General features: G+C 38.9%; 1 protein-coding gene across 2 annotated transcripts in view; it reads left to right on the top strand.

Annotated features, from left to right (window-relative positions):
* The first annotated feature begins 12,474 nt into the window (after positions 1-12,474).
* Positions 12,475-22,952, top strand: part of CNOT11 (CCR4-NOT transcription complex subunit 11) — a 36,655-nt gene continuing 26,177 nt past the window's right edge. The window contains exons 1-2 of one of the 2 annotated variants that reach the window (XM_056807233.1): positions 12,475-13,452; positions 17,579-17,743. In XM_056807233.1, the coding sequence (XP_056663211.1) occupies positions 12,933-13,452; positions 17,579-17,743 (685 nt within the window). In that variant the 5' untranslated portion in view covers positions 12,475-12,932. The remainder of the gene's footprint in view (positions 13,453-17,578; positions 17,744-22,952) is intronic. The other variant, XM_001369834.5, reaches the window with a different exon arrangement.

Below are 22,952 nucleotides of genomic sequence, written 5' to 3'. Positions count from 1 at the left end.
GTTGACTATCCCTTCCAGCTTTATGTTATTTGAAAATTCAATAAACAAAATAAAGATCACTAAGGCCAGCATAAACTCCTGAGATACTTCACTGTAGACCTCCTGCCAAGGTGACAGAAAATCATTAGTGACTACTCTTTGAGCCTAGTCATTTATCCAATCCAAATCTATTTAGTTGTTCTATTTTCCTCCTGCATCTTTCCATCCTCTCCACAAGATTGTTAATGAGATACTTTATCAAATGCCTCAAAATAAAGTTATGTGTCGACCAAAAGACAACAGTCTTGTGGTATGTAGCACATTACCACTGAAGAATTACCCACAAGAAAAGGTCTAAAAGACATTATCAGAAAAACATACCATCAGAAAAGGAAGGAGATGGTTCATGAAACAATAGATAATGGATGGACATTTTCCATTAGTATCTATAGAATTTCAAGAGTTGAAAGGCCTCCAGCATGTGAAGGATTCATGAGAAGATATAGAAAATCAACCTATAGCATGCAAATTTGTGGATGGATTAGGATCAACACTTCTTGAAGGACTACTAATTTTAATGTCAGCAGAGATCCATTGAAGTATCAAAGGCATATATTACCTTGTTAGATGAAAAAAATGAATTAATGTATAAAAGCAAGGATTTTAAGACCAATAAAGCTGACAAATCACCAACAAATTTAATATAAAAAAGAGTGGAGACAATACAAATCATCAAAATTGGAAATTGGAAAAGAGAGATTATAACAGACAAAAGAAATTAAGAAAATCATCAAGAAATATTACACACAGTGATATACTAATAAATCTGAGAACTTAGATTAAATGAATGACTATTTGCAAAAATATAAATTAACTGGAAAACAAGAAATAAATAATGTATGTACACTAATTCTAGAGGGAAAAATAAAAAAATTTACTAATAAATTAGCCTTCAGAAAGCTCAGCATGCACTCAGACAAAAATGCATGCATATATACACACTAACACATATGGAGGGATTCACAGATGAATTTTTCCAAACCTTCAAGGAATAAATCATTCCTATATTCTATAAGTTGCTCTTACATATTAAAAAGCACTATTACCCAAAAATTTTTAAGCCCACTAGAGATAGGTTCTGCTTTCTGACTCTGTATGAGTCTCTTAAGTTCTTATGCCTTAATTTCCTCATATGTAAAATGAAGGAATTAGACCAAATAGTCTTTAAAGTCCCTTCTAGTTCTAAACTTATGATCCTGTGAATGAAGTTGTGAACTTTTCTGAAATGTACACTGAAATACAAGTTGTTGAAATAATAGTTTTGAATTTTATAGTGTAACCTGGTTCCCACGGTTAGAGGTTTATTACATGATACTCTATGGTCCAACCAACTGGCCTCTAGACAATCTCCATACATAATCTGCTATGTCCATGCCACAATTTGTCCAACCATTTTCCTAACTGATGGGTACCCACTTTGCTTCCAGGTTTTTGGTACCAAAAAAGTATTGTTATGAATGTGTTACAGTAAATATTATTATTACTGTTATGAATAAAATATACATATGTGGCCTTTCTTTGTGTTTGTCTTTGACCTCTTTGGGATATATATTTGATCAAAAAGTATAAACAACTTAATTCCTTTTTATCATATCATTCCAAATTATTTTTCAGAATGTTTGAATCAAGTCACAACTCCGTTAACATTGTATTGCCTATTTTCTTAGAGCCACTTCATTGTGGACTATTTCTCTCTTTTTAATAATCTTTGCCTACTTGAGAGGTGTGATATTGAACTATAATTGTTTAATTTGTATTTCTCCTGTTAAAATTTTAAAGCAATCTTCCATGTGGTTTACTCAAAGTTTGCAATTCTGAAAAATTAAGGTTTTGCCATATACTTTGATCCACTTCTCTATTGAGGAATGGCTTTTGATCTTAAATTTTTGTGTCCTTAGCTATCATATTTGCATCAAAGATTATTGATATGAAGATTTTCCTATTTGTCAGTTTTTCTTTTTATTCTAGACATATGTGCTAATGTCAGTTACTTGATGGCATTTCATGTTGGCTTGTGGAACTGTGTAAAATGCAAATCTACTATACACACATGAATATATATGTACATATACGTAAATAAAAGTATTATATGTTCACAAATATATTACAGATAACATCTTAATATGTGCATGCTATATACATGCACGTGTACTCTATATGTAGATCTTTACACATATGTACATGTGTCTACATATAGTACTCTGGGCCTGTTGTCTGATAGTTTGGGCTCCATGATAAAACCAAATGAGACATCTGGTGGGTCATTCAACAGTTAACAAAAGGAGATTTGTTAGCCATGGCAGAGAAAGGATACTCAGCAAATATATGCGTTCAGGAAAAAGCTCCCTGGCCTCTGAGCTACACATCATGCTACACCAGTCAACCCTTACAATGAAGCAGGAGAACCTTTGGGTTGTTTTCTACTCATGACCAACAAATTATATCAATAGACAACTTGAGCCTTTTAGTCCCCTGAACTAATCAAACCTCAAGGGCAGTTTCAATTCCTTTAATGGAAAAACCAGCCTAATATGCATGGAAGTGGGAGATTAAGGTATTATTCCCAGCCCATAAGGACATGAATTAGGACTTTAAATCTACAAATGCCAACTTTTCTTTAAAGAATACATTAACATGGTTTAGTGGAAATATATCAAGGGAAAGGTGCAAATCCTTAGAGAAAAAACCTTCCTGCCCTTTCTCCAAAAGAATCTTCTGGCCTCCTTAGAAATAGTAAAGTTAAAGACATAAAAGAGCTTTGATAGAAATTTAGTTTCTACTGATGGTGTATTCTGCCCATAACCAACTACCTAGAGACCCAAATTACAATGTGGACTTGAGAAGCATCTCATCTCATCTCCAGCCCTCCTGAGACCTCTACTGGCTGAAAAGAATATCCTACATTCTTCAATAATCTCATTTAGACTACAAAAAGTTCTGTATATATGACCTGTTTTTCCCCCTGAGTAAGGTGGTTAATTAAGCACAAAATCATTCAGTTAGGGGGAAATTGCCCCAAAATGTAGGAAGTAACACAGATGGGATAATATTATGAAGTTCCAGTTATTTCTATTGAGACTCCCAGAATAACCCTAATTCATTTATCATTACATGGATTTTTATAACACATGCTCCAGGATAACTTCTCCCAACTTCCAGATGCATTGGTTAGTCTTTAGCTCATGGTTACTATGGACCCTCGGGATTCTAGGGGGAAGCCTGTAGGAGTTGAAAATTTCTTTTTAATGCTATCTAGTTCAGGCCACCCCCCCCCAGTTGTTTTTCCTTTCATGATTATTAGTTGGTATCAATTATCTAGCTGAACTTAGCTTTTAGGAAAACTAATATGTTAAGATAATAATGTGGAAATAGTTATTACAAAATATCTGCCCTTTCTCCATGCCCTCCACTGTCCCATTAGAACATAGAGTCCATGAGAAAGTGGGTTCAAGTTTATAATACACATAGCAAAGGGTTAATCCACAAATCCTGGTTATTGGAAGTCTTCTTTTCCTTGTAGGGAAATTTATCAAGTTCTCCTCAAATTTGTTTTATCTTTTCTTCTGGTGTCCTTTGAATCTCTCTTTTCTCATAAAATCTAGTGTATTCTTGACTTCTGAGACAACTATTGCAACCAGTTATTGCTACCCCAAGAACAATGCAAAGTTATTGATGAGAAGAATGGAAATCCAAAATCCTATGGCTCTCTGAAGTACAGGGGATCATCCTCCAATTAAGGAGAAGGGAAAATAAGGTTGAGGTGCTCTCCTCTTAACACTGCCCTCCCCTAACAGATCCTTCCCAAGACTTTAGTTGAAATACTTTCCTGGCTCCCCACTCACTCAAATTCCTGATTCCAACTAGCTCAGGAGTTTTATATAGACCCAAGAGGGATTGGTTAAGTCCCTCCCAGCCATAATGAATAGAATTCCTAAAGGAGATGTCCAGACCTTCTTCATATGTAATAAACAATCGTTCTGTGTTCTCAACTAATAAATCTGGAGTACTTAAAACTGTGCAAAGACTTTAGTGACACCCTGTATCTTAAGGTTAAAAGAAGTAAGGTAATTTCAATTTCACTCTAATAATTTGATGTAATCGAAACTATTTTATCATTTAGCTTTACTTCTATCCTGCTTGTTGAAGAAGTTTCCCCCTAAAAATAAAACAATTGCTGCCAATATTAGAAGGAAAGCAGAAAATTGGGGGGAAATTGTTTATAGAAAGTTTCTTGGATGGAGGTCTCATATTGAAAATATGTAGAGAACTTTGTCAAATTTGTAAGAGTAAAGGTCGTCCCCTAATTGACAAATGAACAAAAAATATGAACAGGCCATTTTTGGATAAAGAAATCAAAGATAGAGATATTTGAAAAATGCTCTAAATCATTGCCAATTAGAGAAATGTAAACCAAAACAATTCTCAGATATCATCTCATACCCATAAGATTGGCTAAAATGACAAAAGGGCAAAATGAAAAATGTTGCAGGGGATTAGGAAAAATGGCGACATTTTGGTGGACCTGTGAACTGATACAACCATTTTAGAGAGCAATTTGGAATTATACCCAGAGAATTATAATACAGTGTATATCCTTAGACCTAGCAATACCATTGCCGGGTCTGTTTCCCAAGGAGATCAGGGGAAAAAAGAAAACAACCTACATATTCCAAAATATTGATAGTAAATCCTTTTGTGGTGGCAAAGAACTGGAAATTGGGGAATGACCTTTGATTGGGGAATGGCTAAACAATTGTGGTATATGATTATGAGGGAAAACTACTGTGCCATAAGAAAAGATGAGCAGGTCAATTTAAAAAATTGGAAAGAACTACATAGATTAATGAACAGTGAAATAAGTAGAACCGAGAAAACATCATACATAGCTACAGATTTAATACTGGAAGAATAAATTGTGACTATTATGTCCAGAGAGTGAACTGAAATGTGGAAACATGAAAGACATAATTTGTATGAACATATCTGTCTCCAAGATGATGCCTTCTGTGATGCTGGGGGTCGAGAGTTGGGGGACTGGGACATTTGTGTATAAATTTTATTAATTAAAAAAATTTCCCTTAGGGATGCCCATTAATTGGGGAATGACTAAACAAGTTTTAGTACAGTATATGAATATGATAGATTATTATTGTGTTATAAGAAATTGATGGCATTAATAAGAAGAAATTACAAAAGGGCTGGTTTTAGAAAAACCTGGGAAGACTTAGATGAACAGAAATCAAATAATGCAACTAGTAGAGCAATATATATAGTAACTGAAATATTGTATGTGTAAACTGAGGCATAATCTCTCTGAAATTTAGGCCCTGAAGGGAAACACATCTGAGGGGTACTGGACCCAAGTCCCTTTGTTCCCAAGAGGAAGACTCCCCAAAAAATGGAAGCAGAGACCACAATCTCTATTTCCAGGAGGGAAAGAATATCCTAGAAATACAATGCTTTTAAAATCAAGATAATCTTTATTAATCAAGGACCTCTATAGGCATGTGGAGCAATTTAGCCAGTAGCCAAGTCATTTAAATCCTAAGATGACAAGCATCTGAATAAACACTTTTCTAACAAAGGGAGGTGGAAAAAGGAACTAGAAGGGGCAGATTCAGGGAGGGATCTGGCAAATATTTGTTATGACTGAACCATTTCAAAGATCAGTCACAAGACAGGTAAACGAGGTGGCTCAGTGGATAGAGTGTCAGAACTGGAGCTGGGTGGGCCTGGACCTCGGATACTTCCTGGCTGTGTGACCCTACTACTTGGTATCGATTTTAAGACAGAAGGTAAGGATTTAAAAAAATTAATCTCAAGGGAGGAATAACCTGTCCAGAGTTAGGTTCATATGGTCTGGCGGATAAGCAATCAGAAGACTGTCCTGATACTTAGACACATGTGCCCTGCTCAATTAGTGTTCTTAAATCTTCAAAAACTCTTCCAGTAGAGATGCCTTATTGATTAGGACATCAAAAGCAGATCCTTTTCTCTATATAAGCAAGAACAATTCGATTACATATGTCATTGTTGTTGAAGACTTGTTATGCTACCTTCACATGAATACTAGTGATAATAATTTATCACTAGCATGATAAAGGTTAGTGTAGGAACAGATGTTTAAAAACCTAGAAAAGTGTCCCCCAAAAAGCATTTGAACCCTCTATACTTGCTTTTCATTCATAATTCAACTGCCTGTCATTTAAACCTTTCAATAAATCCTTTTGGAACATGTGCAGGAGCATGCTGGAACTAGCTTGTACAAGCTTGAAAGGGATGATTGTTAAATTTTTACTATGAGCATTTATACCTTAAAAATCTGTAGGTGCTACAAATAGGTATCAATATGTTGATTTGTTTATTTGGATTTTTTTGTTGTTTTGTTGACTGTGAAGACAAAAGAGTGATGGAGAAAATGTTAATCATGTTGATTAATCTAAAAGTGTGATTTATATAAATTTTGAAAGATGGTTGTTATACCCTGAATATATATGAATTCTCTTCGGAGTTGGAGGTAAAGCTTACTACACATTAATTTTGAAAAGATTTGCTGATATATGTTGAGGAATGGATAGGAAAGCCTATTCACATTTTCTACCCTTGAGGTTAGCCCCATAAACCTAAAGTAGAAGCAGACAAATGGTATTGTTCTATTAATTTCTTCTTAACACTCTTCTTGTGTGCTACATTGATGTAAGCAATTTTCCAAGATTCCTCTATCTAATTTCAGACCTAGGGCTTGGGGTTAATAGGAATAGTCAAAAGTAGAAAGATATCTAATCTTGTAACCAGAAATCTCTCCCTGGTATTCATTTCCTGTATCCTGTAATTCAAACCTGAACACTTGTTTCCTTGATCCATCAAGCTAATGGATCTGATGTGAAAGGCTTCATCAATTAAAAGCAATATGCCCTTCTGAAGATAACTGTAATTATCCATGGTAGCTCTAACCTAGCTGTACCCTGTCCTACCACAGGCCAAGTTCATGCCTCTATTGACACTGAGTTGATGTTTAAAGGTCTACTTACCTCCCAAAAGTCCCCCTGAATATTCCAAAGTCTACCCTGCTTTCTCTGTAATTAGCTTTATATTATTTAGAAACTACTCATCAGAATTAGCGGAGGAAGTTAATAAACTAATTTCCAAGAACCTCATTTTCCAGGTGTCTCTGGAGAAGTGGGAAGACTTCTAGATTATATGTAATTTGCATAAAGTATCAGCTTTATTATCTTAATTTCTGATTATCTTTCCTGTTACTTATACTCCCCTCCCAAAGAGTTAACACAACTTTTCCCTTGTCATTGTCCACAGGTAAACTCAAAATAAATAGTCTTTGGATTGTACCAATCATTATTCCACTTTTCCAATAACTGGGCCACCACAGTGGCCATTCACTCCAACAAAAAGTTACACAAATTTTCCTAGGCTTACACCTGCTTAGTTGCTCACAGGTTCAATATTCAATACAGTACTACTAGATGTAGTACATTCATATTTGTAGGGAATTTATAATCTAATAGATATAGGGGGTGGTAGTAAAGGCAGCATATGATGCAATGATAAGAGTGTAGGTAGCTGAAGACACAAGGGGGGGAATTTAAATACTCTGGAGGGAAAAAAAAAAGCCAGTATAACCTTATCCTCTCTCCTTCTCCCCTTACCAAAAAGTCAATTGATTCCATATTACCCATCCTCCTCCAAATATAACCTTTGGCCCATCTCCTGGTAGAAAAACAACTTTGGACCCACAAATATCAAATTAGTTCAATCAGGAAAGTTTATCAATAATTAATACTCTATATAGTTCATGTTTTGCTTCCATTCAGATAAGTTCAAGAACATCTGAATTTCTTTTATTTCTGGCTTTCCCAGAGGTATATGTGTCAGCAACACAATCTGAAAAACATTTGTTAGATTCTTATTGTAAGACACTATCTGGGGATACAATTACAAGTAGTTCTTGTCCTCAAGGAGCTTACATTCTACCAAAAACATCTATAAAGGGGGCAGCTGGGTAGCTCAGTGGATTGAGAGCCAGGCCTAGAGATGGGAGGTCCTAGGTTCAAATCTGGCCTCAGCCACTTCCCAGCTGTGTGACCCTGGGCAAGTCACTTAACCCCCATTGCCTAGCCCTTACAGCTCTTCTGCCTTGGAATCATTGGCTCCAAGATGGAAGGTAAGGATTTTTAATTTGTAAAAAATCCATAAAAATGGGGGATAGGTGGGAATGATATTTATACTACCTATTGTAATATAGGACCAGAATGAGGTCACCTACACTCCTACTGGGGAACTAGTAAGAGAAGGATATGAAAGAGCTAAAGAAATGGAGAGAGGGGAGAGTTGATCCTCCCCTCTCTTCTCCTTGGGGGAGGTAGCACAAATTGTTTTCCAGAGGGACAGAATATATCTCCTCAGAGACTGAGTTGAATATGGAGGTCAAGGATTAGAGGAGAAAGTCTTAGAGAATTGACCCACTGCCTCCTTTCTTGATCTTGGCTATTGCTGAGAAGCAGGGTAACTCTCCTACCTCTGGATTTTCCCTATCTCCCAACTGCCACCTTTCTCCCTTGAGAGCTGAGATACTCCCCAGCCCTGGTCTGGAGCTAATTCTCCTCCTTGGGGAAAAAGGTAAGATTCTCTCCAAATCTTCAGTCCCCTTCCTTGATGTTAGAAAACAGGCAGACCTGATCTAAAAAGGATATTTTATTCTTGGGGACACACAAGGCAGGGAGAATGGGGTTGTTGGGAATGATATTTATACTACCTATATAGTAGAATTGTTGGGAAGAAGGTGCTTTGCAAAACTTAAAGTGTTTTGTAAATGAGTTTTTTATGTTTTTCCTGAAATACTGTGAGTCAGGAAAACTGGGTTTTAATCTTGGTTCTGACACTTCTAAATTGTGTTCTCCCTGCGTTTATCTTATCTTCAGCCTCAGTTGAGGAGTGCAACTTTTTTCTGTTGTATATCCTGCTTGCAATTTTACTCTGAAGGAAGGCTGCTAGGGACCAGGTCAGCTTCCACTGGTCCTAATTTGACTTCTCCCTGTTTGAGATTTCTATCTCCTGCTTCCTCTGATCCCCAGCCTCAGGTGTGAAGAATTGCAGCCTTCTCTTTGTCAGGCCTTCCATTACCTGCTGCACTGTCACCTGCCTAGTCTTTGGAGTCAGAGGAATAGTGAAATAAGGTATCTTATCTCACCATCTAACTATGTGCCTTCCATCTTTTGCAGCTCTTGTCTCCTTCCTGGTATCCAGCATCCTCTGGGAAAAGGAATGGTGCTTTCCTCTCCATTGTGAACATTCTCCCACCTGCTCATATCCTACACATGCCAGTGATACAGAAACCCTGAAAGTTATCATTCAAAACCAATTTCTCATTTTGTACTACTCATCTCCTTATTTCCATTCCCTTTAACCATCTCCCTGCCAAGTCCTAATCAAATCATCCACTCTCTCCACTGCATTAACCACTCCTCTCTCCTCATTTTGACCCTTTGGTGAACCAGTTCAATTCTATATTATCCTCTTCTCTTGACTCCCAGGCTCCTTATCATATGTTTGACTGCACCCCATAAAATCTTTGCCTTGAATCATCTCACCAACTGCTGCTACTTTTTCTTCCTACACAGGTTCTGACTGGATCCACTAGAAATTTAGGTTACACAGTCTCAACTGGGGTTTCACTGCTGACAAGCAGCACCTCCCTTAGCAATTCAATATCTCACTTTCTACAGTGGCTTTTCCAAATCTTTTCAACCTCTCCATACCTGCCATGGATCTCTTTCCCCTCACCTGATCAGCTAAGAACCCTGTCTCATATTTTACAGAAAAAAAAATGAGGTCATTTCCCATAAGTTTCCTCTTCTCCCATCTTCTTCATCTCGTATCACTCTGATGCCTTCTGTCATTATCTTCTCCTTCACCCCTGTCTCACACAAAGATGTTGCCTTATTCCTTACATTATTCCAAATTATTCCACCCACACAAGTGATCCTATTCCATCTCATTTCCTCCAACAGATTGTCATCTCTATTATCGCAATCCTCTCATTTATCTTCAATCTCTCTGAAGCTGTTCTCTCCAGTTACCAATGCCCAAATCCAATGGCCATTTCTCAGTCCTCATTCTTCTTGACTTCTCTGTTGCCTCTGACATTCTCAACCTCTTCTCTTTGATACTCTCTTCTGTGTTTTTTGGAACATTATTCTCTCATAGTTTTCTGCTACCTGTCAGACCACTCCTCAAGCTCCTTTTCTGGATCCTTATCCAGGATGAGGATCCTAACCCTCTAACTGTAAGTGATCTGCAGGGCATTGTCCTGGGTCTTCTTCTCATCTACTTTATATTATTTCATTTATTGATCTCATGAGTTCCCATGGATTTAATTATCATTTCTAGGCAGACAATTCTCAGATCTACCTATCTTGCCCCAACCCCTCTGGTGATTTCCAATCTTGCATCTCCAATTGCCATTCAGACTCTTAAACTGGATATATGGTAGATATTTTAAATTCAGCATGTCCCAAACTGAATTCATTATCTTTCTCCCTAACCTTCCTTCCCCACCTAACTTCCCTATTACTCTCCAGGGCAATATTCATCTGCCCATTCTCTCAGATTCAGATCTCCAACTCCTCATTATCTTTTACCTCCTCCTCGAATTTATGCAATCTGCTGTCAAGGCCTGTCACCTGTCACTTTTATCTCTTAAATGTATGTCCCCTTCTCTCTTCCGACAGTCCTCTGGTGAAGGTCCTCACTGCCTCACCTTTGGACTATTTCAATAGCCTGCCTCATCTTTCCTCATTCAAATCCATCATTCAGCCAGCCATCAAAGTAATTTTGCCATAGATCAGATCTGACCCAATCACTGCTTCCTCCCTCTCACCCCACTCAATAAACTCTAATGGTTTCCAATCATCCGAATCAAATGCAAAATTCTCTGTTTGGCTTCCAAAGTCTTTCATAATCTAGCACCCCTCCTCCTCAACATGCCAGTCTTCAAACCTTATTCTCTGCCATGTAATCTATGATTTAGTGACACTGGCTTCTGGAATGTTCCACAAACAAGACATTCCAACTCTTGACTGCAGGCATTTTCTCTGACTGTCCTAACCCCCATACCTCATTTCCTCCCACTGACTTCCCTGGTGTCCTTCAGATCTCAGCTAAAACCCCATCTTGTACCGGAAGCCTTTCCTAAAGCCTCTTAATTCTAGTGCCTCCCCACAATTATTTACTTCCTACTTACCCTGTATTAATATTAGTTTGCTTGCTATTTTCTCCTTTAGATTATGAGCTCCTCAACAACCTGAACTGTCTTTGACCTCTCTTTGGATCCCCTGAGTTTACCACACTGCTTAACAGGTGTTTATTGACTGAGAGATTTCATCTTTGACAAAGCACTTAACTTCTCAGACTTAATTCCTCATTTGTAAAACAGGAACAATAACCGACTCTGCAGGACTATGGTGAGGTTTGCAGACATTAAAGCACTATATGTGTTCATCATGATCATTATATTGCTGCCACATTTCATGCCCACAACCCTTCCCCTCATTAGGTCTGTGCAGTGGTTTAGAGCAAGATGGGGCAGATTTTTTTCTGTGACCTCTTCCAATCTGTCGTTGTCCCCGTCCCTCCCTCCCCCACCCCCCAACCTGCACCTACAGGTTTTGGCGCTAAGCAGATCCGAATAAGTAGTATGACTTCACACGAGTCATTAACCTCCCTGGCTCTCACTTTCCTTATCTGTAAAAAGGGCATAATCCTCTAAATGGCGGTGGATGTGAATCAGGGCCACAAAGGTCTGTTAATGGCTTGCTGCAGGGTAGGCAATCAATGAAATGGGGGTAACTGCTTGCACTGTCCACATCAGAGAGATCTTTATAAACTTTATAAGAAGGTGTAAAAGCGAGATGTTGACACTGACTATTAGCTCAGGTGACCCCCAGGTCTTTTTGAACTTAGGCATCCTCCTTTCCCTGCCACGACCCGAGTAGGTGACTTAATAGATAAGAGTTTCGGTTCTCGAGTCAGGAAAACTATTTCCCTAAATACAAATCTGGCCTTAGACAGATGTGACCCTAGGCAAGTCACTTAACCCTGTCTGACTCAGTTTCTTCATCTGTAAAATACGCTGGAGAAGGAAAAGACAAACCACTTCGAGATTTCTGCCAAGAAAATCCCCAAACTGTCTAAAACTGGACAAGACAGGGGAAAGTCACAAATTATTCCTCCAGCCAACAGGGGCGCTCAACTGCGGCGCCGCTGACACTCCCAATTGCGCAGTCGCTCTCCCCGGGAATGGAGGAAGTGGCGGTACCACTCGTCCCGCCTCTTCCCGAGGCCCCGCCCCCAAGATAGAACTCCCCCCCCCCCATACACACACACCCCCTTCCCTTCTTGCCTCAGGCCCTCTCCGCCCTCTCTTCCTGGTCTTTCTGGCTCCACCCCATCCTCTACTGCTCGGTTCCCAACCAGCCTCCTCCCCTGTGCTCCATTCCTTCCCTCTAACCACGCCCCTTCCATTACGTAATTTTCTTTCTTAGCTCCCCCTCCCTCCACTTCATATCCTCGATTCCAAGTTCTGTCTCCCTCCTCTTTCCAAACTTGCGAGTTGTGCTTTACGACACTGTCGTCTAACGGCGGGTCTTTACGGCAGCGAGAAGCGGCAGGACGGCCGCGGCCGTGGCAGCGGGAGCGGGAGTTTGGGCGTCAGTGGCGGTGGCGGCGCCGGGCGGAAGCGGCGGGGCCGACGGAGCCGGGCGTTTAGGCCAGGCCGGGGCCAGGGCCGGGACCGAGACCGGGACCGGGGCCGGGGTCAGGACCAGGGCCAGGACGCGGGGCAGGAGGAGGCGGCGGCGGCGGCGGCGGCTGGGGGGTTGATGCCCGGTGGCGGGGGGAGCCCGGCGCCCTGCAGTCTCCTGGCCGCCTCGGAGCCGCGGGGGGGCGAGGAGGCAGCGGCGGCGGGGCCCGGGTCCGGCGGCCCCGGGAGCTCCTCCTGCAGTGGGGTCGGGGGCTCCGGGCCCGGCGGCGCCGGCAATAGTAACAGCGGCGCCCCCGGGGGCAGGATGAGTTTGTCCCCGAAGGAGCTCTCCAGCTTGCTGGGGATCATCTCGGAGGAGGCCGGGGGTGGCAGCACTTTTGAGGGCCTGTCCAGCGCCTTCCACCACTACTTCAGCAAGGCCGACCACTTCCGGCTGGGTTCTGTGCTCGTGATGCTGCTCCAGCAGCCCGACCTGCTGCCCAGCGCGGCGCAGCGCCTCACCGCCCTCTACCTTCTTTGGGAGATGTACCGCACGGAACCCCTCGCCGCCAATCCCTTTGCGGCCAGCTTTGCCCATCTTCTCAACCCTGCGAGCCCCGGCCGGGGTGGCCAGGAGCCCGACCGGCCTCCGCTCTCAGGTACGGAGCTCCACTGGCTTCCTAACCCCACCCCACCCCATACCAGTGTGAAGCCCCCCAAAAGGGTGATGTGTTCTTTGGAAGAGTGAGTTGGAATTTGAGGATCGTGTTTTTGATCTTGGCTCAGTTTCCTGGGTGACAGATCCTATCGTTTCACCCCCGCTGGGCCTCAATTTCTTCCTCCATAACATGGGAGTTGTGCTACCTCAAGAACTCTTAATCCTTTTTGCGGGTCGGGAACCTTTTGCCAGACTCGTGAAGTTAATGGACCCTTCTCAGAAGAATGCTTTTAAATACCTCAAAATGCATAGGATTATAAAGGAAACCAATTATATTGAAATACAGGCTTTATCTGGCATTTTCTACATCTTTCAACATACCAAGTTGACACAGTAAAACTGGAGTGAGGATACAGGTTAAAAACTAAAGGCATTAGAATCAATTAACAGTCTCCTCAAAAAAACTTAACTCTTAATCCCCCTCCCCCCAAATCTTCTCTGGAAGACTACTCATATTTGAGTGCCTCTAACACTAATTTCTAGAAAATGGTTCTTCTGTTCCAATTACCTTTGAATACAAATCTTACTAGGTTTCCAGATTTTGAATTTCATTCAAATGGGAATTGAGAGTGATTTGGAGGACAGTAGTCGTAGGAAACTACAAAAAACCGACAAGAACTTTTCCTTTCTGGAGGTTGGAATAGACTTAAGACATTTGAGTAAAAAAATATTTAAGGGCCTTTATATGTCTACTTATACTCTACTACCTACCCTCCTCCCATTGCCTCCAGGTTTAAATACAAAATCCTTTTTGGTTTTTAAAGCCCTTTATAACTTTGCGCTTTCCTCCCTTTCCTTTTTTATTTCATATTTTATTTCTCCTTCACACACACTATGTGCCAGTCAAACTGGGATTTGCTATTTCTGGACTGGCTTTTCTTCCCCCTTTCTGCCTTGTTTATATATTGCTCCTCCTGCCTGCCATATACTCTTGTCATTACCATCTCTGGTCTTTTTTGCATCTCTAGTTTCCTTCAGGGCCCAGCTCATGGACCATCTCCTACAGGAATACATTTTTTCCTTTTCATGTTGTGTATATACTTGTCTGGTTACATTTTGTGTCCCATTAGTAGAATCTAAGTTCCTTTTGTCAGGGACTTTTTCATTTTGATTGGAAAGACCCTAGTATCTATCTCAGTGTTCTGCATTTAGTAGCCACTTAATATCTGCTTGTTGGAGTAGATTGGATGCCTTACCTAGGTGTTCTAACTGAAGATTCATCAAGAAAAGTAAATGCCTCAAAAAGCACTACTTTATATTTTTAGGATTTGTCAACTAGTAAGCATTCATTAAGTATCTACTATTTATTGAATACCTATTAATAAACATTAAGTATTCCAGGCACTGTGCTGGGCACTGGAGAACCAAAGATAAAAATGAAACAGTACCTCCTTTCAAGGTTATATTCTGTTTGGGGAATTAACAGGTACCAATATAATAATTAAATACAAAACTTATATAAGTAATTTCAGAGAGCATGAGTAGTAATATCCAGAATGATCAAGAAAGGCTTTATGGGACAGCTAGATGGCTCAGTGTATTGAGAGCCATGACTAGAGATGGGAGAACCTGGGTTCCTATCTGGCCTCAGGCACTTCCTGACTCTGTGACTGACCCTGGACAAGTCACTTAACCTCAATTGCCTAGCCCTTACTATTTTTCTGCATTTGGAACCAATACTTATTAATTTTAAGACAGGAGGTAGGGGTTTAAAAAAAATAAAAGAAAGGATTTCTGTAGGAATTCAATTGAACTCAGAAGGAACTTTAAAAAGAGGGAAGTAAGGAGGCAAGATAAAATGTCCGGTATTAGAAATAGTAGGTAGGCCAGTTTATCTAGAACATAATTCATGAAAAAGACTAATGTATACTATCTGGAAAACATGCTTGTAAAGGACTTTAGTGTCAAAAGGAAGAGGTTTTATTTTAAACTAGAGATGACTAGAATTTTTTGAGCCATGGTCAGACAGCAGCTGTGTGGAGGTTAGAGTAGAAGAGTCATTTTTATTTGGGTTAACATGAAACAGATTGGATCTACCCAACTTTTAAGCCCCAAAGATAAATGGAAAAGAAGAGATGAAAGAATTTTAGGAGAATTCTTTTAAAATTGTACTTTCTCATTATGTTCCTAGTGGAAATAGCCCTAGACTATTAGGAAGCTAGTATTCTTATATAAACTCTGTTGCTTACCAGCCAAGCTTCTTCACCACTTTGGACAATTTCCAAAGTGATTTGGACTAAGACCCTTCAGGTACCTTCCATCCCTAAATACTAAGATCTAAAGTTTCTTCTTAGCTCTTAAGTTTTATGATTTGATATGAAATTTCCAAGTCACCTTCATTAATGTAGTCTTAGGTCTAATCTTCATTTTTAAGCATTAAGTGATGAGAAGGTAGGGATCATACTCATGTTTACAGTCATGTCTTTTCAAAACTAGGTTACTGCATGCCATTTATAAAAGGAATCACTGTGCCATAATGGCAAGAATTGATCCCTTGGATCTAGGTTTAAGGTTTTTCTCTTAGAAAATAAGCTTGAGACCTGGGCTTCTTGTTTAAGATTTGGAAGACTTTGATACTTATGAAATTTAGACCCCTTATTAGTATGAATCAAAAATTATAGTCCATAGATTACTTTTTCTGGGACTAAAAACCCCTTGATCCACTTTAAATCTCGTTTAGGATGAGAGATGGTAGGAGTTCTACATTCTCCCTCATGTGAATTATTTGGAAACAGTGTGATCTAGTGGACTGAGTACTAGACTCTTGGAGTCAAGACCATATTCTTTGCCTGACACTTAAGAGCTGTATATCTAAGTCAATTAACCATTCTGAGCCTCAGGTTCTAAATCTCTAAAATCAGAGTGATATACCTGTAGTATTTAAATTCACAGTATTGTTGTGAGAGCATATACATAAAGGGCTTTGGAAATCTTAAAGTGCTATAAACCTACCATAGGAGGCACTTAATACATATGTGTTTATTGATTCCAAGGGATAAGAAACAAGACATCTTTTTATATGTTATATTCAGTGAGGCTTTCTACACCTTCATTTCCTCTTTAGAAGCAATGGCACTTAACCTTTGCATTTTGAAATCTTTTGTGGGCTGCCATTGATCTGCCTACTGCTCTTGAACTATGGTTGGTATGATTCCAGTATTAATCTCACAGTATTTTTTTTTTCTGCCAGAATTTAAATCAACTAGGATTTCTTGTACATAATTATTTCCAAAATCTTCATGGATCTTGACTTCAAGGACTATTACTTCAGTGGGAAATAGAAACATATCCTATAGTTGACACTGAAGTAATATCTATGTTATAAAATTCAAAGATTTTTAAAGGAGGTTGAGCACTTTGAATATGATAGAATTCAGGACATGTAGAGAAAGATAAGAACAAAAGTTCATTTTTAAGATTTTTATTTTGAAAACAGACTTTGATGAAGATGATATCTGGTCTTGAGGAAAAATCCCTTCTCTAATCTATCTTTTTAGTGCTCTCTCTCTAATTTTCCTAGTATACCTCTCTGACTGCATCCATTCTTTTCAGTCAAAAACTTCAGTCACTTTCTGTAACTTACCAAATAAAATATATCAAAGCCCTCCACAATTGGCTCTCACCTGCCTTTTGTAGCCTTATGTCAACCAAACTGAACTACTTACTGTTCCCCATTCTCTTTCTGCCCTTTACTGTCTCCATTCCAATTTAAATCTGTCAAATATTCTCCCTTCCTTAAAGGTTTACAGGCATCATCCTTCAAGCCTTCCTCAAAGTCTCTTTTTCCATACTCTAACTGAAAATAGCCTTTTCCTCATAACCCTTTATCTGGATTTTTCTTTTGGCTTTAGTCCCCTTTATCGATATTTATTATGTTTCACCTCATTGGATTGTAAGCTCTTTGAGAACAGTGTGTTTCCCATTTATATTTTGTATTCCTGTTATTAGCATTGTCTTAAACATTAAGCATTTTAACAAATACATGTTGGCTGTGACTGTATTAATTCTGAGAGACTTGATTTTTTTTTCAGTAATTTTATTGAAATCTTTTTTTTTTTTTCGGGCAGGATTTTTGCCTCCTATAACTCCACCAGAAAAGTTTTTCCTTTCCCAGCTAATGTTGGCCCCACCAAGAGAACTCTTCAAAAAGACACCTCGACAGATTGCCTTAATGGATGTAGGAAATATGGCCCAGTCAGTGGACATCAGCGGGCTTCAGCTAGCATTGGCTGGTAAGAAAAGAGCCAGAATATTAATCACTTCTTCATTGAATCTTGTAAAGATGAATTTAAATATGTACTTGGAGTGCAATATCTTCTGTGAAAAAGAAATTCTTTAATTTTGAGTCTTTAAAATTTTTTCTTTTTAACGAGAGTGAGAGAACCCATCTTAAATTTTGACTAAATCATTTGTTTTCTTATTTGTCTTAGAAAAATACTGGATATAGTTAAAAGTCTCTCTTTGCTAATAGAATCTTCCTTCACCTCTAAAGTAATAACTTCTTACCCTCATAACTTATTTTGCATTAGATGTATACATTTAAATGTTCTATTTTTGCCTAATGAATCCTCTTTAAAACAATGTTTTGCATCTTTAATGAAGTCAATAGTAATTTAATATTTCCTAAGACAGCATGCTAAGGTGCAAAGTGAAAATGGTTTAAAAATCTTCGAAAAATTGTTAGCAGAGTTTGTCTTACAAATATATATATACATATATATAGTAATCACTAGTTAGTGATGCAAAATACACTATAAATGTCAGTTATGTCAGTTCACCAAGTATTTATTAAGCACCAGATATGTGCTAGGTGCTGAGGATATATCAACAGAATTAAGAGAAGAACTGGTCACCATATTGTCTCCACTAAATAAGCATGAGATCATTTGAGAAAGAGAGTACCAACTAGGGAAATCAGAAAAGCTATCATCTAGGAAGTGGTACTTGAGTTAAGCTTTGAAGGAAAATAAAGGCTCCAAGAGGCAGGAGTAAGGTGGAAGTCTGTTTCAGGCATGGGATTCAAGAGAGGGAATGCTAGGTTCAGGAACAATAGGTTGGCCAATTTGCTTCCCTTCACATATTTAATAAATAAATAAATTTAAAGGCCCTTACCTTCTGTCTTAGAATCAATACTGTGTATTGGTTCCAAGGCAATGGGGGTGGGTCACACAGTTAGGAAGTGTCTTGAGGCCTAGGTCTGGCTTTCAATCCATTGAGCTACTTAGGTGTCCCCCTCCCCTCCCCCCCCATTATATTTTAACCTGTTTCAAATGTCAGGAAACTTAAGGCAATGAGGCCAACAGAAATTATGTAAAAACCAAGCTAAGAAGTTTATGTTTATCCTGGAAGTTTCAGTTATCATTGAAAATACATGAACAGTAGATAACATAGTTATGTTTTAGACAAGATGATTTTGGCAAATGTGTGGAGGATAGAATGGGGCAGGAGAGTCATTGAGCATAAAGTATATCTGTTGCAATTTGGAGGGTTTTACTAGGTTTGTAGATTGTTCTACCACATTATCCTCTATTCAAAAATTGCAATTACTTTCTTGAAGTTCTTTTTGCAAGTACTCAGAGTTTTGTAATAACTTTGTACTTGACTTTATTTTATTTTATTTTATTTTTAAGCCCATACTTTCTATCTTAGAATCAATACTGTGTGTTGGTTCCAAAGCAGAAGAGTGGTACGAGTTAGACAATGAGAGTTAAGTGTCTTGCCCAGGGTCATACAGCTAGGAAGTGATCTGAGGCTAAATTTGAATCCCTGACCTTCCATCTCTAGGCCTGGCTTTCAATCTCCCTAGCCATCTAGCTGCCCTCTATACTTACTTGATTTAAAATATGGGTGTGTTTGATAGAGAGATTAACTCAAATTAAATAATGAAATTATACTGGAAAGATCTGATCCAGGAATTGATCTTTGAACTTTGGCCTTAGCTCTTGTCACCCCTTTTGTGCTGAATTATTCACCCAGTTAAAGGGATTCTTTTCCTGGAATATAACTATAGTTAAACGATAGTGTTTAAAAGGACTTTTCCTGAGAGAAAAAATAAGAATTGTAGTATATGTTCATAGAGCAAGTAATTTGAGTTATTAACAACTCAATAGAGGGATATTATTTGGTTTTCTTCCCACCTATCTTCTCATGCAGAAAGCAAATAATTAAGCAGAGTAACAAACTTAACCCAAGAGGAAGATTGGCCAAATACTGACTTTCCTTAGAGATATTTTTTATACTGCCATTACTTTGTTAAATCTTATCAGATCCCCTTCCCCTATTTCACATCTTCCTTTTATTGTAGAGGCAGTTGTGATTGTTCAGGTTGTTTGGGGTGCTAATTGATATTTGAGTGACAGATCTCACTACTTAACAGAGGAGGACTATGCTGGTAAATGAGTTAGGATTAAGACAGATAATCTAGTCATAGGGAACAGGTTTAAGAGAAGAGGTAGTATGCTTAGGGGAGAAATGATTGTGTTGCCTCCCTATCCCCCATATCACATACTAACTATAGCAACAAAACAAGATACAATGTTGCTTTTACCTCCAATGTTATCTCTTTATCTGAACTATTTAGCCATTTCCTCTTCCAGCTCTTCCTCCTAGATTTCATCTTTTTCAGCTTCTACTTTACCACTGTTCTGACAGGGTTAACTGCTTCTGTTAGTTAAGGTCCTCTCTCCATTAACCAATTTATTTTCCATCATTAAGGAATGAAGTATTTCACGTAAGTGAATTTTCCTCCATGTAACTAAAGTTTGGGGTTTTTTTGGCACCTATTTTACAGTATTTTGAAATAATTTGTATGTAAATCTTTTTGGTATATTATATGTTTCTTGACTTCTTAAATTGAATTAATTCAATTTTGATGGCAAGATAAAATCATCTTGGTCATCCACTCTTTGAATTGTGATGGCCCACAAGCCTGTTAAGCAGGTATCAGTTTCAGACACTGCTAGCGACAAGCACATTGATAATAGCAGAAAATTACAAAAGTCAAACTAAGAATCTAAAGATAGACAGGGGTCATCTCTGTCCCTAACCTTCTTAACTGTCACAGAGCTGGGAAACCAGGTAACCAAGTTTCTAAGACCCGGTGACATTAATGTGTCAATTAAGTCCTGAAATACTTGAGGTCCTTTTTCTTTTCTTCCAGGTTCTCTTGTTTTATTCTGCTCGGAGGCTAATGACTAAATAATTTCTCCAAAAGTGAAATGTAGGCAATACCTTCTTCTATATGTAGAATGCTTCTAGATCACAAAGTACAAAGTCACTATTGCTAGTACATTGCACAGACCCAAAACCAACTGTCATTAGGACATGTACTTTGATTTGTTTTTGGCAAGTCATCCACATTCTCTCATCCATTCTCCCATGTTTGCGAGACCTGGCAAAGTATTACCACAATCTATTTTTGAGAAATTTAGCTCTCAGACAACTTTTTGTATTAATTTTTCAAATCCTTTCCACGAGTCATGGCTTTTCTATTATTTGTCCAGATTTTTCTCTATTTAGGGAATTGATTCTGCTAACTTTCTGTTGTCCTTGGAAAAAGAAGAGAGTGACTGTGACCAAGAGTAGTCTTCATATTTATTATAGACTATGTGTGATCAAATATTGCTCCTTAAATACAGCAAGTGATAAGCAGTGCTAATGCCTTTTTCTAGTGTGTTACATCAACCTCTATAGAGGCCTATAAATGTGAAAAAGAATATGTCAGCTTCCAGAGGACTTGTTTATGTAGAGACTAGGTTAATTGGATGGAGTACTTCATGTTTTTTATGATCTTGGATGTATGTTCTTTATTAAGTACAATTACCTGTTTAATGATATAAAGTTGTTTCAAATCCTTAAAGAACTGTTTGTTGCAGATAATATAAACTTTTATATTGTCCATTATACTATCTGATTAGTGGCTTTCTTATGAAGATTCTAGGACAGTGATGGTGAACTTTTTGGGGACCCCATTCCATGCCCCACCCACCCCCAGACTGTATGCCTGTGCCCGCCCCCAACTGTGTGCCCCACCCACCCCTGCATTCGGGTAGTGGGGGCAGGATGGTGGTGGTAGGGAGGGCCAGTCTGCAGGCTGGGGGAGTGGGGTAGCCTGCTCCAGCTGGAGCTGCTTTGGCCTGCAGAACGGAGCCACACAGATGGCAGCTGCTGTTCTGCCTGGTGGAGGTGGGGTGGCCGGGCTGACCAGTCTCAGCTCCTGAAACCGTGAGTCTAGAATGCCCCAATCCCTGCATTTGAGGGCAGGGCCAAGCTTCCAGTAGGCCAAGCCAGGGGCCTGCAGGTACCCACAGAGAGGTCTCTACAAGCAGTCTTTTAGCACATGTGCTATCGATTCACTATCACAGTTCTAGGACATAGTGCCAGAAACTGGATTGCAGAATTTCAGTAAAATAGTGCTGATAATCTTTAATAAATTGGTGCTGATACCACTTTTTGTTGTTCATCTGCTTTGATTTAAGAAGCTTTAGGAATCAAAGTATTTCAATAAATTTTTTTTCTACCATAATTCTTTTGACTTTGGTTTTGGATGCCAGGTTAGTGTGGACACTGAAGGCATGCCTTTAATCCCTATGAGAGGATGATTCTGAACAGTTTGAGGCCAAGTGAGTTAACATTCACACAGCCTACATATTGGCTACTTGCATATACACAAACTGCTAATGGAAAAGGAAATACATATCTTTTTTGGCAGTGCTTTAACAGATAGTAAAAGAATACCAGAATGTGTGAATATTCTCAGGGCAATTAAACTTCATAAATGGATCTCATGATTAGTATTCAGTAGCCTGGAAGTCAAATCTGAAACAGTTTCTAATATGTTATGATTTGTCAGCTTCCAAGAAAGGCTTACAGTACATCTAGCATAGCAATGAAAATGTGAATTAAATAAAGATTGAGAAATTTGGCAAGTTGCTGTAACTGAGCTTATAGTCTTCCTTTACCTAGACTGAAGATTTCCCAATCCATTCATTTTCACAAGTGCAAAAAAGTGCAGCTGTCTTCTTTGGAACTAGCTACACAAAACATCTCTCTGGAGGTCTAAAATTCAGATGTATTGCAGTGGGATTGATTAGCTTCAAGCAACACTTTCCAGGCTGGTAGGCAAAAAATTTGACGTACCAATTACTTTTATTTATGAATCGTGCAATGCATGTGTTCTTAATTTTTTTCTTTCATAAAAATTGGAGGATATTAAAAGTTGTGGTACTTCTAGTAGGAACAGCCTCTTGCCCATATGACAACTGACCAAATTTATTTTATGTTTTATCAGAAATTACTGTCAAATACAAGCAATTTACTAAATTAGCCCATGATTTGCTAACTTGTTTTTTCTTTCCTCTTATTCTACCAGTAAGAATTATTTTAGGACAGCATTGCCCCTGTTTGCCAGTACCCTTGGAGGAGCATCATCTCCTTGAAGGC

The sequence above is a fragment of the Monodelphis domestica genome, chromosome 8, assembly GCF_027887165.1.
Source record: "Monodelphis domestica isolate mMonDom1 chromosome 8, mMonDom1.pri, whole genome shotgun sequence".
In the NCBI taxonomy this organism is placed as follows: Eukaryota; Metazoa; Chordata; class Mammalia; order Didelphimorphia; family Didelphidae; genus Monodelphis; species Monodelphis domestica.
Note: the sequence above shows the minus strand (reverse complement) of the source record. Positions and strands in the feature narration are given on the sequence as shown.